Source organism: Lissotriton helveticus, chromosome 3_1, assembly GCF_964261635.1.
Source record: "Lissotriton helveticus chromosome 3_1, aLisHel1.1, whole genome shotgun sequence".
In the NCBI taxonomy this organism is placed as follows: Eukaryota; Metazoa; Chordata; class Amphibia; order Caudata; family Salamandridae; genus Lissotriton; species Lissotriton helveticus.
The window spans coordinates 64,025,337-64,045,016 of NC_136061.1; the positions used below are offsets into that span (position 1 = coordinate 64,025,337).

At 44.3% G+C, this 19,680-nt stretch overlaps 1 protein-coding gene across 3 annotated transcripts in view; it reads left to right on the top strand.

Annotated features, from left to right (window-relative positions):
- Positions 1-19,680, top strand: part of USP37 (ubiquitin specific peptidase 37) — a 396,132-nt gene that overhangs the window by 332,572 nt on the left and 43,880 nt on the right. For all 3 annotated transcript variants that reach the window (XM_078679235.1, XM_078679238.1, XM_078679236.1), the window contains one exon: positions 9,708-9,777. In XM_078679235.1, the coding sequence (XP_078535361.1) occupies positions 9,708-9,777 (70 nt within the window). The remainder of the gene's footprint in view (positions 1-9,707; positions 9,778-19,680) is intronic.

The window sequence follows — 19,680 nt, forward strand, 5'->3', positions numbered from 1 at the left end:
TGTTTCTCTCCCTCCTCTCCCCCCCCCCCCCCCCCAATCAGCCACGGATTCCACCAGATGGTGGATGAAGCGATCCCATTTACTGAAGGAAGTACCTTTTCACCAGGACCCTCCTACTCCGACAATCGGGACGGATGCTTCACTCCGAAGCTGGGGGGCTCGAACCCATATGAGCCCCAAGGGCTTTGGTCAGAGGCAGAACAAGGGTATCACATCAACCTTCTAGAGCTGAGAGCCGTCCACCTAGCTCTCAAATCACTGTTCCCTTCTCTCCAGTCTCACTCCCTATTGGTTCAAACAGACAACACCACAATGTATCATCTGAACAAACGGGGAGGTACCAGGTCAAGACCTCTCGGAAGTCTTAGACCATCTGGAAATGGCTTATCACTAGAAATTTAACAATTGTGGCGATTCATCTTCTGGGAACTCTGTGTCCAAGCACACACCCTAAGTCGAGACTTCATCGAAGCTTACGACTGGGTGCTCAACAATGAGGTCACTCAAGACATTTTCCACCAATGGGAAGTGCCAGACATCGATCTGTTTGCGAACGCGCCAAACGCAAAATGGCCCGTCTTCGCATCCAGGTTTCACCAGCCAGATTCACGGGGGAATGCCCTTTTAATAAAATGGTCTCAGACAGTACTATACGCCTTTCCACTAATCCCGTTGATTCCTGCAGTGATCAACAAATTCTACAGGGCCAACAGCAGAATGATACTGATCGCCCCAGAATGGCTTTGTTAGTGGTGGTACCGAACATTCTTCAGCTATCGGAGGTTCCACACAAGAGATTACCATGCCATCTAGACTTGTTGTCCAAGAACGAAGGGAAGGTGTTTCACCCCAATCTCACCCTCCTGATTGACGGCATAGCTCCTGAAGTCCTACAATACGGACACTTAGATTTACCTTCGGACTGTATGAACATACTCCAAGAAGCCATAAGACCTTCCACCAGAAAATTGTACGCTTTCAAGTGGAAGCGAGTTTACTTATGGTGTATGGATAATGGTCATGATCCCATTCAGTGCTTATGACTATTGATGAGTATCCCACGGAAGAGAAGGATAAGTTACTTACCTGTACTCCTAGTTCTCTTCCAGGGGTATACTCCTCAGTCATAAGCAACCCTCCTGCCTCCCTGGACGAGTTTTGACAGTATAATAGCATGTTGTCTGCACCTTATGTCCTGGTTCCTAAAAGTTAGTACACCATAAAAAAAGAACTGAGCTAACTGTCACCTGTGGTGTATGATGGGAGCAGGGGGCTCCTGGAGGTCTTAAAGGCACAGTGTCCAGGTTCTTGAAAGCCTTAAAGGATAGTTGCCAGTTTAAAAAAAAATAATAATAATACTGTGATGTTTTCTACATCTGTGCAGCCTATGGGCTAATTGCCTACCATTACCTGTTTCTCTGAAACTAAAGGGCTTTCTGGGAACACTATTGGAGTGTTTGTTCTCTATTACAGTATTCATATGTGGAATTTTCATACAATGAGACATCCATGTAATTTTGCCAGATTAGCCTACTGGAACTATAATAGGCTGCATGTTTATGTATGTTTTGGAAGTACGCTGTACTTGTTTTGTCTAAGCATACACATATATATGTATTTTTATATATGCTCCAGTGTCCCGCATTTGAGCGGGGATTATTCAGTTGTTATGACTTTGAGTATATCCCTGGAAGAGAACTAGGATTACAAGTAAGGAACTTACTCATGTGCCATGTAGGCTCTTCAGTTTGGCCTGAACGGGGTAACCATGCAACAAGGGACACTGACCCTTTCAGGACTATCTGTACCGGAATGCAAAGAAGACCGGACCGGGGAACTAATGATGCATGGAAGCTGGAAACTTGAGGCTCCTTTAAATAATTCCCACATAAGTGCACATAACTGGCGTGGGATAATCGCACGCCCTCTTATGTAATCTTTTGAGTACACTCACAGCTGCTCATAGCTGACGTCATCAGATAGCTGTTCTAGTGAACTGACCGCTCATCTAACCCAACATCGCGCGTGTGTGCACTTCCATGCAGAAAGGGGCTGCATATATATTACATGTATTATGATCATAACATACCTTCATAAAAATATAATAGAACAAGAGGTTCACACTTTGAGCTCAGCACCAGTTGGTGCACCAAACCATCCTAGCCTTGACCTCACCTGCCCTTTATTTTCGGGCTCACACAGACTGACTACGCCACAAGGAAATGGAAAGTACTCCAGTGTAGAATTCCTGGCAGACTATCCCAAACCTTGGCACTTTAAAAAACAAGCATTTACAATGCAGTAAGTCTCGCATTTTCAAAACTTTGACCTATTGGTATTGTAAATAACAATATATTTTATTATTGCAGGTTTTTTAAACCAATAAAAGGCATTGTCATTTACAATGGCAATAGGTCAAAATTTCGCAAATGCGAGACCTATTGCAAGTGCTTGTTGTGGATCTCCTTTTTGAGTCTTGTCCCTTATTGGTCAATGTTTTTGCAAAAAATGGCTTGCATTGCTCTGTTGGGCCCAAGGCTTCTTGACCACACTACCACTAATAGAACATTTTGGGCTTTCATTGATTTCTGTACACTTCTGGGGGAATTTCTGGACTCTGTGCACGGTATAACCACCTATTGGTATACCACGTACAGAGCCAGCTTCCTACTGTATATTATGCAGCTAAATGGAAGAGATTTTTACTGTCATACTAACTGTATCAATCCATTTAATGCTACAACACAACATTACCTTCGACATTTATAACTCTCTCTGACCTTGCATTCAGTTATGTGCAATTACATCTCGCTGCAGTGGCCACCTATCCACAAAATAGGCAACACTTATCTTTGTTTGAAGTACCAGTCATAAAAGATTTTATGGAAGGCCTGAAGATGGATTCCACCCGCACCTACCTGGAATCCTAATATTATTCTCATAAGACTTATGGTTCCACCATTTGTAGTACTACATAATTGTGCCCTCCAATTCCAATCTTGGAAGGTCGTTTTTTTAATTGCCATCACTTCACTAAGACTTGTTTTTAAGCTCCAGGCACTTACTTTAGAAGGACCTTTCTTCCAGCTACACTGGGATAGGGTTGTTCTCTGCACCAACCCAAAATTCCTTCCAAAGGTGATCTCCCCTTTCCACCTTAACCAATCATTTGAGTTACCGGTATTCTTTCCTCAACCAGAGTCGGATGCCGAAAGGGATGTTCATACAGTTCAACTCTTCCTACATTAGATATTAATGGCTCACCTGTACTGCATTGACAGAACTAAAGAAGTCCATAAAACTAAACAACTCTAAGTTGCTTTTTCGCTCCCTCACAAAGAAAAGCCCATATCCAAATTGAACATTGCCAGGTGTATATTTAAATGCATTCAAACATGTTACGCCATAGCCAGAAAAACTTGATCAACAGCACACTATTCGCATAATAGGGGCCTCCCTGGCTTTCCTTCGCAATATCCCACTAGCAGATATATATGTAGACCAGGTACATTGTTTACACCACACACTTTCACTAAGCACTATTGTGTGGATGTCTTAAAACCCCAACAAGCTAATGTAGGACAGACAGTGCTACGTACACTTTTTCAAACTACAACACCCGCAGGTTATCCACCTCGTTCAGAGGGCACTGCTTTACAGTCTATGCAAAGCATGTTTATCTACAGATCGTTACTTATCTGTTCTTGGCATGTAGTGCTGTAGACTCGCATGCGAACACCCTCCTCCCCATACAGCTGTGGCCGTTGCAGTTTTTTTTACCTTTGCATACGCATGGCCATCTGACACTTTTACGCTCCATTCTCCCCTGCCTGTGGGAAAACAATCGAACAATGGAGTTGATGCCCATGTGCACTATTACCAAGAGGAGGAGTCACTTGACCGAGTGACTTGAAAGACTTCTTCGAAGAAAAATAACTTGCTCACATCCAGACATAACACTACATGGCAGAAGTATGCAAGGCATGTACATCTACAGCATTACATGCAGCTGTTCATGCTGTCTTGACATTTAAACTGTTTACAAGTAGAGTACCATTGAAACCAGCCTGTTCTGCAACATGTTGGTGGTCTTCCTTCAATTCAGGATTGTGGTCTTGGAACCATTTGGGTTGCATCGTATACCGTGGGAACAATGTCCAAATTCTCTAGATATTTTTGTGTCTTCCCTGTGATTTGTGATCTTGTTCTCATGGATATATCTACCTGCAGATTCACCAATTATAGAATTTTCCCCAAGCGTTTGATTGCTCTGGGAAAAGCTCTTTCCAACAGTAGCTCTTCTGCGCTGGCAAGTGGTACCATCCTGCCAGCTGCAGCTCCACCTATTGGATATGACCCCATTCGCGTATAACGAGGCCAACCTTTAGTGGGGCACCATTTCCTGTGCTACTGGCGTTCACCTTGCTGTGAAGACTTTTCTCTTTTCATTGTCTGGAAGTCTCAACCAGATCCTTTCAGACCACTCCACCACAGGTTGTGGACTATTGCTGGGAAACATGTCACATGTAGCAGCCTGTGTTCAAATAAGTGTTTGAATTATTAGACCTTACTTTTGAAGTTGACCTGCTTTTCCAAGTCTCTTATAAAATATTTTTTGCATTTGTAACCTCAATGCCAACAAATGTGCAAGGGTGGCTGTAGCAGACCTTGACCTTAGTATGTCACCTGGTGGTAGCCTTGGAAAAAAGTAATATCTGTAACCTAGATTTAACATTAGACTATGGTATATGTAGAATGCTCAGGGTGACCCAGCGTCCCATACGCAATATTTCTCCACTGAGAGCTTGATTGTCCAAGCCTCGTCTTCTAAAGGTGCTTTCCCTTCTACTGCCCCCTGATAGGGAATCCAAGAAGCTGGACTATATTGGGAGGGGGATGTTTTCTTCCTCCAGCTTGGAATTGTGGTTGGTGAATACAGTTTGCCTCTTGGGCCGATACTCCCATACCATCTGGAATACTGTTGCGCTGAAGCTGCCTCAGTCCTTGGAGGAGGTCCGGGCCGTTCTCTCCCAGGTAGTTATGGATGCGAGAGATGCAGCGAAATTCACTATTCGTTGTGGACTGGACACCACGGACTCACTGGGCAGAACGGTTGCCTTGTCGGTAGCATTACGGTGCTACGCCTGGTTGAGGAATTCTGGCTTTTCAGAGGATGTACTATCTACTCTGATGGACATGCTCTTTGATGGCACTCGCCTTTTTGGTGATAAGTCAAACTTGCCACTCGAGCGCTTCCAGGAATCCGTCTACGGCTACGAACAGTCTTCCTCTGTCTGCGTTTCATCCTTTTTGTGACTACGGAGGGGTGCCATTCCAGACCAGCCGCTGAGTCATGCACTCTGTCCAGCCTCTGCTTGGCTGTGGACATGGGTCCCAGCGTCCTCGTGGGTCAGGTTGTCAGCGCAGGCCAGCCTACCCTTTCTCCCTCTACCATTGCCTCCAAACCTTCCTAGTCTGACGTTTCAGTCCCATCATCGGACTGTCGGAGGCAGGATACACCATCACCTCTGCTGGCAGTCCATGTCGGACAGGTGGGTTCTTCAGAAAGTCAGAAGGAGCTACTCCCTCCCTTTCGAGACTACCCCTCCCTCCGTGCCACCCTCCTGTGAACGTTTGTCGGAGGATCATTTGGCACTTCTCCATGAGGAAGTTCGGGCTCTCTTGGCCAAGGGGCAAATATTGAGGTTTCCTGTGACAGAAGTAGGATGTGGTTGTTCCCGCTACTTTCTGGTGCCGAAAAAGGACGAAGGCATGCGTCCTATCCTAGATCTCCGGACCCTCAACTTCTTCCTGCGGAAGGAGAAGTTCAAAATGCTAATTTTGGCCCAGGTCCATTCTTCCCTTGACGCAGGAGACTGGATCTTAGCGTTGGACTTGCAGGAAGCTTATTTCCATATCTCCGTCCTGCCTGCCTACATACGATATCTCTGGCTCACTGTGGGTCAGGTACACTTTCAGTTCACTGTGCTCCCCTTTGGCCTTACCAGTGCCCTCTGGTTTTCATGAAAGTGATGGTGATGGTCACAGCTCATCTTTGCAGATCAGGGGTACTAGGCTTCCCACCATCTTGAAGACTGGCTGTTGAAGGCGGGCTCACCCCAGGCTGTTGTCTCCGACTTCCAGACTACAGGGGACCTCCTGCATTTGCTGGGATTCACAATCAACGTGCCGAAGCCACAACTGACTCACTCTCAGATGCTCCCTTTCATCTCCGCTGTTCTGGACATAGTGCAGTTTTGGGTCTAACCTCCTGAGTGAGGAGTCCAGAATATTCAGGGTATGAAACTGATGTTTCAGCCTGTATCCTGGTGAGTGAGGCTGCTGTGCCTATGGCCTTCTCCATCCTGCTAATGATACCTGCTAGGTGGCGCATGCGGGCTCTGTAGTGGGACCTGAAGTTCCAGTAGGCGCAGCTGCAGAGGAAGATCTCCAACATGGTCCAAATCTTGGAAAGGACTGCTCAAGACCTGCAGTGGTGGCTGACCAACCGTGATTGGGTCAGAGGCAGAGCCTTCTCCCTTCCCAAACTAGATCATACAGTAGTGATGGATGCTAGTTTCCTGGAACGGAGTGGCCATCTGGCAGAGTTGGAATCAGAGGACTCTCGTGGAATCCTGACCCCCACATCAACTTGCTGAAGCTCCGAGAGATTTGTTTGCCATTGAAAGCCTTTATTCCTTCAGTCAAGGGAATGCTGGTTCAAGTGTTCACGGATAACACCACCGCCATGTGGTACTGCAACAAACCGGGCGGATGGTGTCATGGAACATCTGGTAAATGATGTGATTTCAACTGAAAGTGCACTGGGTTACTGCTAACAAGATCCCCAGTGTCAGAGCTCTTTCCCAAAACTGTACACTTGTTCCCCCTTTTGGCAAAACCTTTAGCACCCTTTGTAAGTCCCTAGTAAATTGTACCCTGGTGCTGAATATCTACAGCACAAATTATGCCACCCTAAGGGACCCCTCACCAGGCACATGCAACATAGCCATTGCAGGCTGCGTGTCTTGGAGCACACAAACATTAAAACATGACATGTCACACATCCCTGTGTGCCATGTCCACAAAAGGATAAGCTACTTACCTGTAATCCTAGTTCTCTTCCAGGGGTATACTCATCAAAGTCATAAGCACTAAAAAGTCCCACTCATTTACCAGGCAAAAAGTGGGTGACCATGTCAAAAAGGGCCACTTTCCTACAGCAGGTTGCACTCCATTTGATTTGAACATTCAAAGCCAGGGCTTCTCTTCACCCTTGACAGTGTTTGTCTTGTGCCTTGTGCTATTGGACTATTTGGAAGGGAACTAATTTTATTCATGACTCCAGTGTTTATCCAGACTGTCCCTCTCTGCCACAATGAGAAGTAAAAGGCTCCGGATGCCGCACGTTCTTGACCATTGCCATGGCAGAACATGGAACTGTGCTGCAAACTGTCACTAACCTCAGTCCTGTTCTGTCTGGCTGATTGACATGGGAAGAAAAGTACTTGATATAAAGTCACTAACGCTTGCAGACCTCCGGAAGAAGTCCAAGACCTGGCTCTTCAACAGAAACCCACAGGCCAGCCCCTGGATACACTCACGCATGATAATCCGCGCTACATAAATACGATATGATTGATTGGTCCAGGCAGCCAGTACGGCTGTTCTCACATGCCATGACTGGGCAAGAAGGACCTTTTTGACCAAGTGCTTGTCACCATTTGGGGAACTTGGGGTTGGTTTGTCCAACTCCTGGGGTTTGTAACATTCTACTTCCAACAGCGGCCTTTGTCGCCTGCAAAGATAACAGGAGTGATACTCCTAACGGCAACACAGCTGCAGATCACTCCAGAGGCCCAAGAGGATACTTAGTGTAGGGTTCATTCAGAAGCAGTTGTGATGAGTACAGTGGGGATTAAGGTAAAGTTCAGCCTGTTAAGTTGAAGAGGGGTATAATAGGGGGGTTAAGAGCCACACATTTGCAACTCCAACTGGGTTACTGCCAGGACTTGCCCTACGTTCTCAGCAAATGTGGGCTGTGACCTCAACGATGTGGTGTATTTACCAGAATGACACATTACTCACATTAAATTTGAAGAGGCTGCTGGCTACTTTCTATAAGCTCCAAAACTACTTTAAACTACTGCTCGTACTAGTACCTACATGCTGATTTGAGTACCGACACTCTAATAGTGATAGTGGTGTTGTACATGTGACGATGGAGCAACTCTTCACCCTCCTCCCAGTTACTCGCTGCTTGCTTTTCTGTTCAGATAGATGAATCTAAAAATTATCTAGTCCTGGAGATAAATAAGTTACTTACCTATTAAGGTGGTTCCCTAGCATGGGTATGTTTGAAAAATCCAGATGTGACTTTCTCCATTCTCAAGTGCATTTCTGTAATTACAGAACCTAAGAATGGTTGGTGCCAGAGAATGTGGTCTCTGGTATGGTCAAATTTAGGGAGAAAACACAGTGACTGGGGTCCTGATAAGCCGGATCCCTGTCAGACTAGTCCCAAAACCGAATATGACTAGTAAAAAAGTGAGGGGTAACCATGAGAGCAGATCCTACTTTCATACATAAAGGTATAGTAAACTAACTTTATACACGGAGTCGTAAAGGTATTTTTTTATAAAATTTTGCATGTTCATTTTTACGAGTAGATTTTGAGCTGGACTTGGAGGAATACTCAAATAGTATGAACATCATATTAGTGCTAGAGAGCCACCTTTTATTGGTCTGGTACTTATTCTTTCAACTACCAGTGCTATGTATTTTTGGGGGAAGTGGAGCTGCGGCATTCCTTAGGCATTAGTTTGGAAAAGCTGAAAAATAAAATCTCTATCTGACTCCAATCTTTTCCCGCTTTCATTTGTGCTCAGAACATACCTAAAATAGAGTAGTAAATAAATATTTTACAGTCTCAATTTGTATTGTGGATGGGGGTTTTACAAAAGTACTTCTAGATCATCTAAGCTTGTAATAGTGTCTTAATTAGGGATTCTGACCAAACATCTGGATATCAACTTATTTTTCTTTCATGTTATTTTTTATATTCCTTTTTGAGCCAATATTTGACTAGACTGACTTTGCATCTGTTGAGCAAGCATGTGCAACCCACAATCCCTGTGCTATAGAATTTGTATAGTAGATTATACTACAGACAAAAGGGGTGTCATTTAAAGAACAGCTGAATGAAATGTAGCACACTTAAAACTTAGTGGGGTAAACTGTTTCGTCAGTAGACCTATTAACTCATGTAATTACTACAGAAGAGCAATTAAAGGGTATATTGGTCATTATTTTAGTGCCAATTGCTTTAATTTAGATTGGCTTCCTTTTAAATGGAAAATTAGCCAACTCAAATCATGCCTGCAGGAAAGAGCCCTAAAGTGACTTAGAGTTTTTCTTTGAAATTTTTATTTCAAATGTATCCTGGATTCTCACTCACAGGCTGTGGCATTTTAATATTTATGAATTTGAGAACATTCCATTTATAGTGTAATGCTACAATTAAGTCATTTCCCCTTTTTCAGTCTTAGTGGAATCCCACGTTACCCGTTTTTTAATAACTTTGTGCAGACTTTTTTCTTTGAGGTATCATTCTAAAGAAATTGTTTAGATTTACTTCTTAAATATTCTGTGTCATTATTGCATTAAGTTCTATTTAGCATGGAAAACAAGCTGTTTCTTTCTTGCAGAATGGAGCACTGCCCCATTCCTATCGGCTTATCAGTGTTGTGAGCCACATCGGAAACAGCTCATCTTCTGGTAAGATGCCCAGTTTAAGTAGCCAATAGTATTGGTATTTGACCCATCTGCCCACCGCATTCTGGTACTAAAGTTACATGAAGTGTTCACATATTTCTGTCTTACAGCACTGATGTATAGCACTTATTTTGTCATAAAATAAACAAATTCTAGAGTAACTCCATTACTACTTTTCACAGCCCCATTGTCATGTTTGCAATATTAACAGGAGAGTCTTGCAGTAGATGCCTTAACACTTTACAAGCTTAGGCGCTAGGCAGACTAGTCTGAAAGTGAAGTAACCGTTGCCTGGTCTGCCCCTTTTGCAGCTGTTCCTATAACATTTGTACTCTGTCGTCCTTGTAGTGGGAACTGTTTAGTAGAGGGGAAGATGGGAGTGTCTCACCATTAAAGGCTGCTGTTGGACTAAAAATAATAGTCACTTTTATGAATTGTCAGGACATACAGGCATAAGTGTGGTAAGATGAGAAACTGAATAATACTGCATCTGTGTTTTATCTTGCTGAAAATGTTTCTCCACATAGGTGACCAAAACAGTTAATTGTTCATGAGCTGGCATACACAGTATAACTTGAAGATGGGAGTAGCCTAGATGGCAACTATACAGAATAAGTAATTTAATCAGGACTTTTTTTTTTTTAAACTGTGAACATGGATTCCACCTGTTAAGGGATACAGCAAAATATCCAGTTAGCAGGAGGGTTGCATTGCCTTTTTACCGGTGGATGAAGCCTCGAATGTTTAACTTTGGTTTTCAAAACCTATTAGGCAAAGAAAAAAAACGGTTTGAGCATCAAGGTTTTGAAATATTCCCTCTCCCAGAATTTGGATTCAGCAAAAAAAAAAACGGACACTTATCTGCTGAATCAAAATTCAATTTAGTGTGTGAGGTTTCTTTCAGAGCAGTTAATAGCTTAAACACACTAATTTCATTGAGACAACTAGCTGCAGATTCCTTACCTCTGAATTTCCTAGGCTGCAGACTGGATCCAGAAGATTTTTTCTTGGAGCAATACCCTTGCACGCCGGTGTTTGTTGCTCTTTTCCGCGTGACATCTGCACCATAGTGATGTCTGTGTCGCCTATATAGGCCCCACCTCTGCTCGCTGATGTCAGTTACTTACTTTCCATGCAAGCCAGTGCTGATTCGTGAAGGGAGCTACCCTCTTTTACTTTTTGACAGGCTTTTTTCAGCTTTTTGTCAACACCTTTTTGGTGTGAAGGCTCTTTTCCACCATGTCTAATAAGACTTCTGTTTTAAAACCGCGCAGCTCTGGTCACCGTGCCATGTCTGTGACTGACCCAGACCTGGTTTGCCTCTGGTGCCTGGAGTATGACCACGACTTGAAGACGTGCTCCAGCTGCCAGGCCATGGTTCCGAAAGCTTTGAGGGAGTGTTCTCTAAAGTTGCTTGCCACTTGGCGCTCTGCACCACATTGCTCTCCTTGGAGGGTCTCATGCCCGGTCCCTGTTGAGAGGAAAGTCCAGGCGTCGAGTAGGTCCGTTAAGAAGCATAAACAGAAGTCAAAGCATGCTTCAACCTCGCCCTGTCAGTTGGCTGATGCGATGAAGGAGTCTTGGCATTCTAGACCTTGCTCCACTGAACCTCTGCCTGGGTCAGCTCTGCGCTTCCCAGCCTGTCTGGTCGACATAGCAATCCCCGCCCCTTTAAAGAGGGCTAAATCGGTTTCTGTGCCAGTGGCGCTGGCCCCGATGACTCCGACCCCCAATGAATCTGGTGATGGATTCGTGCCATTGCGATCTTCCTCAACACCTAGACTCCCGACCGCGACAGCCCCTTTCTGATCTCAGATTAACTTGGTCAGTGCCTGCCTGCACAGCATTGTATGAACCCATAGGTCTTGGGTAATTTCCTCAGCCTTATTCATAAGGGCTAGGACTAGAGAAAGATTGGGAGGGGTCGCTGGACCCTTGACAAGACCAGCCTTACCAAGAAATGGACTGTCATGAGGAATTGGGTGAGGCCAGTGGACTGGATACCTCTCCAGATTCTGGCCTGCTTCTCCCCCTACCGTGGCTACAGAGGATTGAGTATCATACGCTATGGTGGTGCGAAGGGCAGCTGAGCTCCTGGACCACCTGCTCCCTTCTGAGGCAGGCAAGACTAATATCTTGACAGAGGTCCTGCAGCCAGGTAGCTCCTTTTCAGAACCCTAGCTGCCCTTTAACAAGGTTTTAGCTGATGTCCTCCTGGAAACATGGTCCAGTCCCAGCACAGGGGCTCCTGTGAATAGGACAATCGCCTGTCGCCATCACCATGCACCAGGTAGTCCAAATTTCCTCGCCAACCACTCTACCTCCAACAGCTTGGTGATCCAAGCCTCTACCTGCAGGGTTTCTGTACTCACACAGAACTGTGCACAGAGGAGTGGAACCTCGGCAAATTAGGATGTTCCAAAACTTACCTTAGCAACCAACTCACCCCTTACCGAGCTAGCTACAGTGTCTCATTGGACATATCAAACACCCAATGTTTAGACAAACCAGAACATGAACTTACAGTACCTCAGGGTACGTGGGACTCATGAACACTCTTTCGTTATATTATCATTACAAACCAGAACATGGAGTAAAGAAGACACATGTGCATTTGAAATGTTTATTTACTAATGCCGTCTTCTCAGGCGCAGTATCTTTGATAATACAAGTATACTTATTATCAGTAGCAAAATTATCAGCATAGTTACTAAGACATAAAAAGCGAATGGTGACAGCATGTTAACATGCTGTAATGAATAAGAGTTAACAACACTTATATCTCACCCTCCCTAACACATATATTATATTATTATCTAAGAAGGTCTCTTTGGGTTGTTTTAGGGCGGGCCCATACCTTAGTGTCCTAGCATGAAGGAATCACATCAGCATACACCAGCTCTCTCTGCATGTGCACCGCATCAAGTGTCTTAACAATTCTCGTGCAAAGCAATATCAATCCCGCCTCAAGCCCAAGTTGGCAAAGGCTGCACTTGTGTTATGACTATGAAGGCGTGGAGATCAGACCTCATAACAATTCCATATCGTGTTGCTCCTGAAACTTCAGCACTCTCCGTGCAGACATGTTTTATTAAACAAAGCAGATATCAGAGCAATAACATATTATTCTCACATTCACCACGGCAAACTACTAGGTTGAAAGCTAAGTCAACAAATGAGGGTCGTGTGCAGAAGTTGCAAGAAAGGAAAAATGGCGTTTAAATCTCAAACGTACCTATGCTAACTTAACACGATATAGGGATATATAGGAGTTATACAACACCCCCCCATGATCCGAGACCGGACTAAATAAGATAACAGAAGTGCCATCACATGAGAGCAGAATCCATTTATAAACGAGCATGAATAAAAAATTCAATAATAAAAACTAAAGCTAAAAAATAGCCAGAAATATAATGTGGCTCAAGCCAATAGGCAAGCAAAAATAAAATGTCTTGACCAAAAGTCAATAAAATCAAGGAAATGCTATCAATCAGCATGCCAATATGAGGCAGTGTCTATGATAAGACTGTATATGAAAAGTAAGCTGCAACAGCCTCCAGGAGGAAGTCACTGTCCTCATCCGAAAACAGTTCAGCCATCCAATTTAAAAGATGAAAGGAACATACGTGATCTTCCAGCACCGGATCCTCTATAACCATCAGAGGACAGCTCGGTGGGTTTTCAAGAAAACTTCGTTCCAAGAAACTTTGCGCTGCCGACAACACATCCCAGGGACCCATTAGTCCATGTGCCACCGCCAAGGCCATAATCCCTTCGTCAGAACAAACCAACTCGTGAGCAATGATAGGACTCATCAGTTGATCAAAATCGACGTCAGCAGATATTGGTCCGCAGAGACACAAATCAATGGCCCAAAGGAAATCACAGGTCAGGCAGCGAAATACAGGCTGGACACAGGTGAAATAGGAGAACCGAAAAGATAATCCAAAAGCCGTGCTTAGAGTCGCCAACGGCAGTGTGCCATAATAATCAAGCATGCGGTTGCGAAACCGCGTCAGTAGTAGCTGTGCGTGGACTTGCACAGGAAGGGCATCCATATTTAAAAAGGCAGAAAACCACCAAAGCGCCAGCCGCTAAAGCAAGTAAAAACGGGAACCCTCCAAATAAGGATGAAAAAATAGAATGGAAGAAAGCAGGGATGACTCCAAAAATCTTCTCAAAGGAAGTCACGAGACCACCGCTAACAACTTTAAAAAAATGTGCTAGGCCCGTTGTGGAGGATGCGTTAAAGATAGAACGGACCATGGCTCCGAAATGCAAGGGCAAATCAGTGTTTAAAAGAGCCTGAACCTCCGTGCGGGTGTTAGCAATGTGAAGCACGAAAGTTTCACGGGCCGAGCTCAAGGCCACCTCTTTCTGGGACAATAGAGCTCTTATTCTAGCCATGCCGCTGAATTCTGCTCCCAAGGTCGGTATCTGTGGCCAAATTGAAGACTCCCTATGTTCACGTGTGGGAGGATAAAGAACATTTCTGCAGCAAATAACTCGCTCACTAACTGTTACTATGAAAGCTATACCTCTAATTAAACCACAACAGTTTTCATTATTGAGCATTAAATAACTGCCATTCTCTAACAATTTAAACGTGGGGATGATAGCAGGAACTGGCGTGCCCTGTAAAACGCAAGCCATATTCGGGCGGTCCTTGTTACATGAACCGTGTAACTGTATGTGTCTGCACATTAAAGAATGATCTGGCGTCTCAGTACACTCATCCCCTGTTAGATAAACCTCTTGGTCATCCTTGAAACATCTGTATGTGTATGGGAGTGACCAGACTTCATGAAGAAAACCGCTACCTAAGGGTTCAAAACGACCTATTGGCACATATTTCATACAATTTGAAAACTTATATAAAGCAAAAGGCAGTGTTATTAAACCGTGGATAAGCCACGTAGCAGCGGTGGATTCTGCCACAGAAAAAGGTAAAGATTCCAACCTTTCAATATGTAGCATAGAAAAGGAAGCATCACGCATTGAAAGCAAGCGTTGTTTGTCTGTCAAATTAAACGGTGCAAATAAAGAGGAAACGTTCATGTATCCCCAGGGAACTTTACCCATTTTTAGAGTCTGTAGTGTCCATGCAAACTGCATGATTGAACGTAATTGATTTTGACCATGGTATAATACAGATACTTCATCATGTACAATATCAACAACAGACGACACAATATTATCTAATGTGTAAATTCTAGAGGAAAGCACGTTAATGCTATTGTCAACAACTGCAAGCACTTTCTCAAGATTTGCCTGATCAATAGCCCTAAGGCGTGAAGCAGCCTCAATCTGTGAGAGTTTCCAAATTTCATTGTAAACACCATATAACCACCTTTTCGACCTGCCACTAGCTGGGCCCTTAATGAAATCATTCAAATCCACGTCTGCATTCAGTTTGGAAAGGTGATACTTAACCGCAGGTAAAGTTGAATGTTTCAGCCAAGCTTGACACAACTTGCCAACAGAGTAAGAGGTGACAGTATGACTCAAATCAAAACGGGGATCAGATCTAACAGTCTTAAACCCGTCAGTTATATTTAAAAATCTTTTTTGGCAAGAATCAGCACTACGGTGCCAAAGCAGCCAACCCTTGGGAGTCATACTGGAAATGTCAAAGGAGGAATTCAGAAGCAGAGCCTGTACATCTCTAATGGACAATTTAGTAAAATTACTCCAATTCTCATATTCCTCCAACTCCGGGAAAGACGGGGTGTTTAACCTTTTAGATGTAGCCAATCCAAAGCACGTGGTCTGGGAAATGGTTTCATTTAAAAACCACATATGATTTGGGATGAGACATGCACGGTGCAAAGCCTCAGTGCCTTGTACCTGCCAGGCCTTTGAGCCCCAAACTGATTTAAGGTCTATGGTATCCTTCCATAACTCATACCCTCCAGTAACTAATTGATCCAGGAAGGCCTTTGAATATAACAATTTTGTATTTGTAAGTCGAACCTTGGACAGTGGCTGTTTGTGAAATTTAAAATAAAAGGACTCCGGATTGGACTGATTAAAGTCAGTGAAATAAGTATACTTTTTAAGAAACGTTTCTGAACTCCCTTGTGTTGGTGCTGGGCAATGTTCCCACTGAGTAAAATTAACCGCATCCCTTCTGGAAGATGTCTTGTGTAAGAAGTGATTGCCATAATGTTGGTAACAGAACAATTCACCATAATTAGCAGATTCTAAATATAAATCCTCAGCATCAAAAGCAGCATAATATTTCAAATCAGAAAACAAACTTTCCACAGCATTAACATCCCAATCATCAGAACGAATGTTTTGTTTCACCACATCCCCCATATTAACTCTTAGTACATTAGGGACATTAACGACTTCCGTTGGACCATGAATCTGAAAACGAACTGCATCCCACGCGATTCCATCCAGAACAGGCCACGCTGTGATGTTAACCAAAGTCAAGTCTCTTTTTAATCTGTGTGTAGAATGTGAAGAGGAAAGTGGGGCCAAAGTTCCATTTAAATGAGTAATGCAAGTTCTCTCCTCGACATAGTGTCCATTCATAATCCGAAAAAAATAAAACACAAAACCAATTGACATAAAAAGGTAAACTGAAAAAAGGACCAGCCAAATGTATATCCAAGGAGGTATCAAAAAATGTTTTTTAAACAGGCTGGCATATACTGCAATTTTAGAGGGTTTTTTCGAGGCAAGGGAAGCAGAGTCAAATGAAAATCTGGATTCCGTGGCTAAACGAGCTTGCAGGTCAGGCATGGACAGATCAGTGGGGTATGTATAGTCTGTCTCATCAAGGTCAGTTCCTGGTAAATTATTCAATAATGGACTGGAAACAGCAGGTAAATCGATTGCCACCTCAGGTTCAGTATCAGAAGCAGCGTGCATAACTGAATTTCTCACAATGGAAGGACAGGAAACTGCCGGTGTCATGCTAAGAAGAATCGGCCACTCTGTGTATCTTGACATTGTCAATAGAAATAAACCTGTTTTCCTTACGACCTGGAAGTGGTGGTAAAATGACTGTTCTTGTGCCCTTCACTCCAAGCACTGGGACCGGAGCTCGATAGGAGGGACCAAACTCTTTCTTGTTGTCGATCTTCTCTCGAACCAGTTCTCCAACTTGGGGTAGCCAGCCAACTACCGGGATCTGCAACGCATCATCCGATGTGGAGGGCAAATGTTCCTTTGCAAGAGTGTCTCTCGTCTTTTGTAGATTCTGTAAAACATTGCAATGTTCATCTGCGTCAAAGGCAGTGGCGCGAACCACCGAGTCTAGACCGTCAAGGTCAGGGACGAACATCTTGATGCCAAAGAGCATTTCGTATGGGGTCCGCCCACCCAGAGACCTTCTAGGGAGATTATTAAGAGCACGCTGCACGCCATAGAGGTGAGCCAGCCAGTTTCTGCCAGTGCCTATAACTCGGGCTGTCAAAGATTGCTATAAATCACGGTTCATTCGTTCAACTACACTATTACCCTCGGGTCTGTAGGGTGACGAAAACTTGACTTGGACCCCCATCGAAGTCATGGCATCCTTATACGCCTTAGAGGCGAAAGCCGGACCCTGATCCGAATGGAAGGTACCACAGGCAAAAATCCCTATAAAGATACGCAAATCTCTGATGACAGTCCGGGAATCAGCGCTGCGATGTGGCCATAACCACACAAAGCGTGTGCATGAGTCAACTGCTACTAAGATGTATTTATACGCAGTATCAGATGAAAATGGACCGCAGTGATCTAAATAAACACAACCTAGTGGTTTATTAGAAATGTACAACTGAGTCTGAGGCGGACGCGTAGCAGTTGAAGGTTTAATCTGCTGGCATATGTCACAAAGAAGGACATAATCACGCGTCTGTTTGTACAGTCCCCGCCACCAGAAACGTTGTTGTAATTGCGTTACAGTGGCTGAGACGCCCGCATGCGCAGACGCCACACCTTCATGAGCCGCTGTAATCAAGTCTGTTCTGCGATCCGAGTTGGGAATCAGCCGTTCCCCAACATCAGGAATTGTCACAAAAGGAACCTTTTCGGGACTTAAGTGGTATTTATACTTCGAAGGGAATCCCGAAGGATGTTTACTTCCCTTCTCAGAGGCAGCAACCGCTGCCAAGATGTCGCTATCAGTCTTGGTTTTAGACCTAGTAACTGCTGCAACTAAGTATGTAGATACTGCTGATTTCGCCGCTTCATCAGCAAGCGAGTTGCCAAGAGCGTGTACTCCCACGCGCTGATGACCGAGAGTATGAATCACATAAACGAGTGGCAACATAGCTTTAAGCTCTGCCACTCGAACCCAGATCATTTTATGTTTTATTGTGCTACCCTTGGAATCACGAAAGTCATTTTGAATCCAAAAGAACAAGTTTTCATTGTAAGACTGGACACAGTAGTAAGAATCACTTACAATTAGAGTAGTAACACTTGGATCTGCGTACTCCAAAGCTAGTAATAGAGCACGAAGCTCTGCCAATTGTGCAGTGCAATCGCCCAGGGGCAACGTGTGTACCTCCCTGGAAATGAACTCGTCATTCAACATAGCACCGACCACAATGGCGCATGCGGAAACGTAGGCATGTTTAGAGCCATGCGCAACCTGCGCCGACCCATCAGTGTAAATGATGCAATGGAAGTCCTCCAAAGGTCGCATCGCCAGAGGAGCAGGATGAACGAATTCATACTGCAAGTACTCCTGTGACCGTAAGGAGGCGTCAAAAATAAACATGACATCTGCGGATGACAATGACGCAGCCCACTGAATCCACCGAGGGTGCAAAGCCTTTGAATTTGGTACACTGGCCTTCGTGACTGCCTCCAAATGAGGACAGGGTGTTACCACTAGCATGCGTTTCCCCTGTGACAGAGCACGTTCTTTTAGAATTGCCATCTGTACAGCAGTTAAAACCTTTTCTATGGTGGGAAACCGCATCTCAGCCGAGGTGTACAAGTGTGACTTGTAAGCAATAGGTACTGTGTCACCTTCATTAAAAGTGAGGTAGGTGAAACCCACCGTCCCAGGAATTATTCTTATTACCAGGTTGGTGTGGTTATCACGAGTCAGTAAATATTTAGAAGCGAGCAGATCAGCCTGCAAGGATTGCAAAATGGCTGAATGCTCAGGCAGCCAGCATGATTTTGAGAAAGTTGGTTGTATCAAAGCATACAGAGGCTTGACACGCTGGGCATATTCCGGAATGTAAGTTCTGCCGAAATTCAAAAAGCCCAGTAAGGATTGTAATTTCTTCAGTGTTGTTGGTGCGCGTAATTGTGCGCACTTCTCCAAGAAGTGAGGAGCCAAACCTCTACCTTCATGGTTGAGCTCATAGCCCAAAAACAACACTGTGTGTTCAGCAATGTGCGATTTTGCAAAGTTGAATTTGTAACCCATGTCTGCGAAGTTGCAAACAAGAGAATTTACTCGACACAGATGCTCCCAAATATCGTCGTCTGTGAGATATATGTCATCCACATACGAAAAAGCATCAGGGTCGAGTGCCTCCAGAATAGAGACAATTCGAGCGGTAAATACACCAGGACTATTCTTGTAGCCCATTGGAAGACGCCGGAATTGCTTTTGGACTCCAGCGCTTGTAAAACTGGTCCATTGGGAGCTAAAGCTGTCCAATCGGTGGGCATAAAAACCATTGGATATGTCAAGCGTTGTCTTGAAACGCTTACGCACGAGACTATCCACTAGGGCAGAGCCGTGGGTATTCTGTACTGCACAGTTACGGCAATGCGAGTTCAAATGCCGGTAATCCAAAACCAAACGATATGACCCGTCAGGTTTATTCACAGTAAAAAGGGGATTATTCATCGGTGACACACACGTTTCAATAACTCCCTGATATTCCAATTGTTCAAGGATTTCCGCGACGGAAGATTTTGCTTCACGCCGGATGG